An 8,301-nucleotide genomic window follows, 5' to 3' on the forward strand; every position below is an offset into this window, starting at 1 on the left:
CTCCAAGGGGCTAAAGACAGACACCCATGTGACACACACACACAGAGACGTCTACAATCTTCACTGCTCTCTTTCAAACAACAATAGTTCATGTGCGTCACAAAACAGCAGGCAACCACAAACCAATACAGTACTGCCATTTAGCAATACACATGAATTGTACATATTGCAAATACAAGGTTCCTTTTTGGGTAGTCTGTACTTGTTTATGACGATGCCAATCAGTCACAAACTGCATTACAAAGTTTACTAACCAAACATGAAGGTTGAAGCACACACACCAACATTTGTGGGTCAGTTTCAGAAAGTGCAAAAAGCTGATACAGACTCAATAAGGCTGATATTATCCAATGAAAACACAGTCACATCCAAGCACTGCAGTGCAACACACACACACCCCATGCAAGACCCACAAAAAAGTGAATGCTAGCAAAAGCATAGTCCAGGCCAATGCAGACACATAAATAAATGCTTCCTGAATGAAAACCATATTTCATTTTTTATTTTATTTGCACAGTCTCGATCTCTCCCTCTCTCTGACTGTTTTCTGTGTTTTTCTCTTCATTTCTAATTAATTTCTCGTCCATTCTCCTTTCTAATGTCTTTCTCCATCTCTCTGCCCTTCCCTCTCTCTTCATTTTCTTCACTGAAAAACCCACTCATCTGCTATTGTAATAAGGACAGTTCTGCTTTACAGTGTCACGTTTCTGCAGTATCATTTAGCCAGTGTCAGGAAGTCTTCTAAAGCTTCCCAGAAGACTCATTCAGATCATGAACCATTCTGTTGTTGGTCGTACATAGAATATTTCTTTATTGACAATTGTATGATATAATAAGCACCTCAGATTTCATTTATAATTCTTTCAGCCAAGCTTTCTTGTGCAAAGCAATGCATTATTAAACAGTAAATCATAACAAATATAATACAGGTAAGCTAGAACAATTAAAACAAAAATCTTTTCAAAAATATATCTTGAAGGGTCCAGGCTTGGTGCAATTTTTCAAATACAGCATTATTTTTTTTATTTTTTTTTAGAACACTTGATCTCAAAATTTTAGAGATATAAATATTTCCCTAGCTGACATTGTCCATAAACATGCATAAATAGGGGTAAAGATACGGTTTTACAAATGGAACAAATTTGTGTGGATCAAAAAAGTTCATCAAAGTTGTCCTAAGACAAGAACGGGTATTGTTCAAATTTCATGTATAACTTTGATGAAAGGTTTTGATCCACTTCAAATGTTGACTACTTTTTTTGTAAGAGTGGTTCAAAATTCTAAATTTTGTTTAAAATTGCATAATTCAATTTAATTGTGACACACAAAAAAAAAAAAAACAGAATCAGGTAGAATAAAAAAACGAATGATTCAAATAAGGTGCCAATAAATAGACAAAGTCAGGATTGTAACAGATCTGTTGGCTAAAATTATATTTTAGTTATAATGAAGTACCTCATGGAGGACGTAATGTCCTATTGGATTGTTTATCCTGGCTTCATGACAGAAGTGATTTTTCCTCCTCAAAAGAGCAAACTCTGACAAGTCCTTTTAGCTTTGAGCCAAATCCATGTAATTTCTCCTTTGCACTTAAACCAATTTGGTAGTTAAATGTTTCACACCTGCTTTTACAGTATCCTGGGGGCGATTTACGAATCCTGACAAAGCTTGTTTTGTCCCTTTCAAGTTGTCCTATAAACAGATGTTTCACACATTTTTGTCCACTAGTATTTAACAGCGGCTTGACCAGAATTGATTGCTATGTCAAAGGTGACAAACCCTAAAGATTTCTGTAAGTTTTCATCACTTATTTCATTTTGGTTTGCAGGGACCATATTGCTGATCATATTAACTATGATGATATATGTACAGGGGTCCAGGGAGCAGAGAAGACACACCGTCAGTGGCTTGGATAAAAGAGTATTATTATAATTGCACAGCGTACAAAGCTATAATCTTTAAGCCCTTTAGCACCAAAATTAGTAATCTTTGTAATGAACATAACTATGCACAGTCTTATTGGTCATGGGCTGCGCTAATTGGCGAATAAAATAGTGGGCAGCTGTTATTGTTGTTCAGAGCTGCCCTTGTTGCAGAGTGGGGCAGCCACACTTATGGCCTTCCTGCTGGGACGCCTGCGCTTGCCTGTCAGCAGTGTGTAGAAGAAGGGATTCACACACGAGTTTCCATAAGTCAGCCCTGTGAGGATGCGATTAATCGTCACCTGCGTGCCCACCGGCACCACGCGCAGAACCTCGGGCCGGTACAATAGTAGAAGCTGCCAGATCCAGAATGGAAGGAAACAAGCCCAGAACGTCAACACAATTCCCAGGATGAGGAGCAGGACTTTGGGGCGAGGTGCACGGGGCGGGTAGGCGTTGCTCCCTCCGACCCAAGCTGGCTGCGTCTGAGATACCCAGTAGAGTCTCCCCAAAGCTGCATACAAAGCTCCGATGGCCAGCCCTGGGCCTAGGATACTGGTGCAGAAGAGTACACTGAGGTAGGCTTTCGAACTCTGCTCGTCCCAGGCGGGAACGCACAACTTGCCTTCCTGGTTCTCTCCGTCCTCGAGGTGCAAAGTGATCATCATGGGCAAACTGAGAGCCACGGCAAAGCCCCAGGCCAAAGCGACTCGCAGGAGTCCAGAGGAAGGTGTGGACGAGGCTACCAGCGGATCGGCCACAGCTCGATACCTATCCAGACTCATAGCAGTGAGGGTGAAGATGCTTGCGTGCATGGTGAGCAAATCCAGACTGAGTAGGAGCCGACAGCCTAGTTCACCGAAGGCCCAGTCAGATGCCAGGCTGTCGTACACAATGAAGGGGGCAGTGGAGAGGTACACCAGGTCTGCTAAAGCCAGGCTCAGAACCTGCAGGTGAAGGGAGGAAGAGGAGGAGGACGAGGTGGGAGAGGAGGAGGGAGAGAAAGAAGGGGAGGAGGTGCCGAGGCAGGAGGAGCTGTAACAACAGGTAGGAGAGGCACGCCGCCGCCTAGACATCCTGCGGCGGCGAATCAGAAGCCCTAGGGTGTACAGGTTGCCCAGAATGCCCAGTAGAGAAAGGAGGGATAGGAAAAAGCAGAAGAGAGCAGTGGAGGCTACACTTGGGGATGGGGAGTGAGAAGGAGAGGATGAGGGAATGGAGAGGTTAGTGAGAAAGGGAAAGGTGTAGGAAGGGGAAGGGGAAGAGGAAAGAAAAGTAGAGCCAGAGACGTCCATTTGTCCTGGATGGCAAGAATCCCAAGATGAGTGACCTTCTGAGAGATGTAACTTCAGCGTGTATTAGGGTGTTTACTGTGCCCAGGTGATCAGAGAATCCAAATGTGAAGGGGGGAGCTGTGAGTGGACTGCTTTAATGGGTGAGAGAGGAGAGAGAAACAAAGAAACACTGATTTTATAAAAACAAAAAAATTTAAACTACAAATTGGCAAGTTTGTCAAAGTACGCTAAATATCATGCATATCACAGATTACAAGAACTCTAATATTATGTTCAAGATAATTAATCGTTAGATGCACAGCACCAGTTTTGACAGTATTGACAGAAATTCGTACAAATCTACAAGGGTTAATTTTTTTGGTAAAGAGCTCAACTAACTAATATCAACACAGCAAACTTGGTTGGATTAGTTTAACCTGTTATTAGCTTACAATTATCAATGTTAATAAAATTTATCAAGTAGCCTAGTTAGGCTATTTAAGATCAATGATCTCAGCAGCGCTGTTTTAAGCTACTCTAAAAATGTCCTCACAAACCTATGAAATTTTAAGCTTAAGTCCTGAATTATTTTTTTTTATTTTTTTAAATAAGACAATGAGAAACACTTGAATGTAGGCTATTTTGCATCTATGTCGTCATAAAGCGGCATGGCACTTCTTTTCTCGGGGAATTCTATATTCCTCGTCATAATGACGGGTGTGAAGATCAAAGCCCAGCCGGGGGGCGCAAGAACACATACGGGAGAGAATTATGTGGCACATGGTGACCCTGAGAAAGAGACGGGTTACAAGGCTACGAGCTACTGTTACTACAGTGAAGCACTGGCACAGGCAGTACCCGCTGCGCCCATCACCCTTTACCAGGGTGCTTTAAATAACACCTTTTAGATCGACACGGAGATCGACAGATTGGCTAATTTGAGTTAATTTATTTATTAATTCAATACAAAAATGAATTTAGTTCATTTAAATCATAAGATGCCCAGCTAAGCCAATTAAATAAATAAAAACTATTTAATAATTGTCATAGACTATACGCAAACTGAAACTTAAGACGAACTAGGCGAAGGAGTCCTATCATTTTAGTTGTTGTAATTTATTGTTTTCTTAATGTAAAAATGTCGAACACATGTAGTCTGCATTGAATCAGGGGAAATCGGGGAATGTTGCGCCAAGGAGTGAGTTGTAACACCATCAGTTTAACCAAATAAGCTACAGGGGTGATCATTCATTCTTCATGACAGGAGAAGTGTGTTGCGTGTAAAAACATATAAAGGATTTACAGGAGAACAAAAAAATTGCATGTTGAAATGAATGATGACAGAACAAGAGATATCATCTGAATCAAGTCATGTTAATCTTGTTTAATTGTATATGGGCTATAACGTCCACACAAGCTCTTCACCTGTTTAAAAATAAATAAATAAATATCAGACGGGGAGGGCTGAAACAGTTCCCATACTTTTGTAGCCTATAAAGACTTTTTTTAAAAAACGGGACAGTGTCCACTTGACACAAACACTGTGTGTTTTGTGTAGGCTGTTGTTTCCATTTTTATGTTCTTCTTTATTTATTGTGTAGCCTTTTTATATGCTGTTTTGAATTGAATGAAATGTGATGGTGCGATGATTAGGCCTATTTTATATTTGCTTACCACTAATGTAGCTACATGTTAAACGAAAAATGTTTCCTACAATCCGACACTGAAATATTGTAACAATTGCACTCTTTGTAGCAACTTGACATTAATTTAATTAATGTACCCTATTCGTTGTAAATTTATAATAGCCTACCTAACAGAGACATATGGAGATAGGCTAACCTATAGGCCAAAGTTTGTGACACATCACGCAAAAAAAAAAAAAAAAAAAACATCATTTCAGATGGTAACGAAAAATGTCTCACAACACTTCCCGGTCTTCCCCTATCCTATTAGCTAATACGCATCCTTAATATAAAGCTCGACGGTTGTCGCATGTAAGAACGGCATGTTCATTAGACAGCTGAAACTGTAAGTAAGCTATGGGCTACTATTATTCAAACAAACAATGTCTCAGAATAATAAACTGTAATAAATACAACAGCATTACGCATAGGCTATTTGTTTCGTTTAAATTCTGAGGACACATCAAACTAAATTAATATGATTAAAATGAGCTAATACAGTAGCCTAGGTGTAGCCTATTCTTATTTTTGAAACCCTAAAATTGTCTTACCCTTAAATTGAGTATTCAGAGATGGCATGTTCCATATGTCGGCATATCCACACTTCAAACCGCGAGACAATGACGAAAATCCCACTCTAGAATATTCTAATTAAATTGTGTATTTGTAAAGTATAAATCAAAAAGCTCAGCGAGGTGTTAATGTTCCTCTAAGGACAGAGTTAAAGAAACTTTAGGATGGTGTAGAATATCTCTGTCACAGTCAGTCCACTCCCCATATGTTGTCTGAAGCAAATGAAGGGAGGGATGAAGAGAGGCTCTGCTGAAAGACTGGAGAAAGAAGGGTGTCTTTAATAAAGACCAACTATTATGAATGGCCTTGGAGGGAGACAATTGATCTTCATTGGCAGAGGACTGAATGTGATTTGATGTTTAGTCTCTAACCCTGACTGATATTCTTTGTGGTGTTCATTAACTTCTCTCTTGTGATTAGATCCCTTCAGCCCACTTTTAACGAACATTTTTACGAGTGAAAAATCTGTGCTTTGGGGCTGTATTTATCAGTGCCAAAAGCAATACAGTCAGTATACCATAGGAAAAACACATGTAAATGTCAGGGAACAATATTTATGTCCACCATCCATCAAAGTTATTTGGGTTTGGGAGCATAAAAGGAATATTTTAGGTAGAATTTATTAGAGAACTTTAAGAATTACAACAGCAAACATGAAAAGGTACGTAAAATGATTTCAGTTTTACAGGTACTCGCAGGACAAATGAACATGTTATTAAACCCATTCTTTGAGGCTGGACTGAATCATGCGTGAAAAATGTTGGATGAAATTTTGATACGCGTCAAAATCCAAACCACAGCCGAGGCAATGAAAACCATTTAATCACTTAAAAAATATGGTATCGCTCCCTAACGACCATACAGGAATACATAACCATTAATGGAGATAAACCGTTTCAGTGGAAAGACATTTTCACCTCCTTAGTCATACAAAACTTAAAATGATGCATGGTGTGGATATCTTGCAAGTAGCTTATGCTGTCCTTTAGAGCCACATGAATGGATTAAAGGGATAGTACACAAAAAAAAAAAAAAAAAAAAAAAAATCATCAATTCAGTCATCATGCACCCTCGTGTAATTCCAAACATAGACTTACTTTCTTCTATAAACCACAAAAGATGTTTTGAAGAATGTCTGTTTTTGTCCATACAATGAAAGTCAGTGGGGTCCAATGTTGTTTTGGCTTTCATGGAAACAACAATTCTTCAAAAAATATTTTCTTTTGTATTTCATAGAAGAAAGAAGTTATACACTATTGGATCGACATGAGGGTGAAAAATGATGACAGAATATTCAATTTAGGATAAACTAACCCTTTAAACTTTTGTTAAACCAAGAAGGGAAACAAAAAATGGGGTAAGTGATACTTGAGCTGCATACAGTTTTGATTATGGGGACTGGTTTTCCTTTGTTTTGATATCATTTTGGTGTAAACCACAAAAAAAAAAAAGAAGGCTTTCAACCAGTCAGGTCAGAATGTGTAAATCCAAAACACCAAAATCGAATTAGATTCTAACTGGGAACAGTGGCTAAAAGTTAAAAATGTTTAACAAAATGCTTTTATATGACCAAGGTTAGTTATCATACAGTGCTTCTATTAATATTCAACCTTATTTCAGTTCTAAAGTGATCCTGAGATCTTTGAAGCACACGAGTGGGTCAGTGGACACATGTTCTTTCCTGTAAAATGAAGATGATTCATTAGATGAAGGCGGTCCAGAGTAAAGGAACAACCGGCTTAAATAACTGTCCAGTGAGAAAGAAAGAGTAATAGAGTGAGAGAAAGAGACAGACAGAGAGCAAAAGTTACAACCCCGTCTCCTCATGAGCTACTGACACCAAATTCAGCGTTGCACCGCGTGCCAACACACATCTACACAAGGCCAACAAACACATATTTGCACATCTACTGCACTCCTGCCAACACACACACCGCTGACACACTTCAACTTAACACCACCTCTGAACACCCGATACGGTCAACACTCAAACACATCTAATCAATGGGGTAAGGAGAGTATGTGTGTAGTTGACCGCAAGAGCCCAGGATCATCATCGCAGCCCATAGGGCCCGCTTAGTGAATTAGTCTCCTGGTTCAACTGTTCAGTGTTTTTCTATACGCTTCTCATTTTGTGACCGCAGTAAGTAAAGTGAGTAAAACTAAAGGCATTTGAGTCACCGAAATATTTGCAAACAGTCATTAAAGTGAATTACTGTTAGACTACTAAAAAATAATTATAGAGCTTAAAAATGGTCAGATCACTTTTTTCTCAAGTTCAGTCTAAAATGGATATTGTAATATTATTAGTAAGATCAATCAAAAATCCATGTACCTTTAATACTGCATTGTCAAATTGTATACATTAATGCAACCACAATCCAGTTGTTCATTGTTCTTATAATGGGCCGATTAATGGGCTGTTTTACCCCTCAAAGGTTATTTTATTTTTTATTTTTATTAGATATCAATGGCTCTTATGACAAATTGCTTGTGATGTTTATAATATGTAAGTTGCTTTGATTTGCTTTGGTTTTATTTTATTCTATATTTTATTTTATTTATGTGGAAGGCAGAAGTGAGAATACATACATAGCCTACATATATATATATATATATATATATATATATGTGTGTGTGTGTGTGTGTGTGTATATATGTGTGTGTATGTATGTATGATGTATATGTGTGTGTGTATATATATATATATATATATACAAAGCTATTTTACATGACAGTTCACCATGTCTGAAAAAATATATATGTGTGTGTATATGTATACAGTATGTATATGTGTGTGTGTGTGTGTGTGTGTGTGTGTGTGTATATATATATATATATATATAT

General features: G+C 38.3%; 1 protein-coding gene across 1 annotated transcript; it reads right to left on the reverse strand.

Annotated features, from left to right (window-relative positions):
- Positions 1–2,065: 2,065 nt before the first annotated feature.
- On the reverse strand, positions 2,066–3,217 carry uts2r3 (urotensin-2 receptor 3; the record flags this gene model as incomplete). The annotated part of the gene is made up of 1 exon (XM_084090126.1): positions 2,066–3,217. The coding sequence occupies one exon, from the start codon at positions 3,215–3,217 to the stop codon at positions 2,066–2,068; it is 1,152 nt and encodes a 383-aa protein (XP_083946252.1).
- Positions 3,218–8,301: the final 5,084 nt, after the last annotated feature.

Source organism: Abramis brama, assembly GCF_963993115.1.
Source record: "Abramis brama genome assembly, chromosome: 17".
NCBI lineage: Eukaryota > Metazoa > Chordata > Actinopteri > Cypriniformes > Leuciscidae > Abramis > Abramis brama.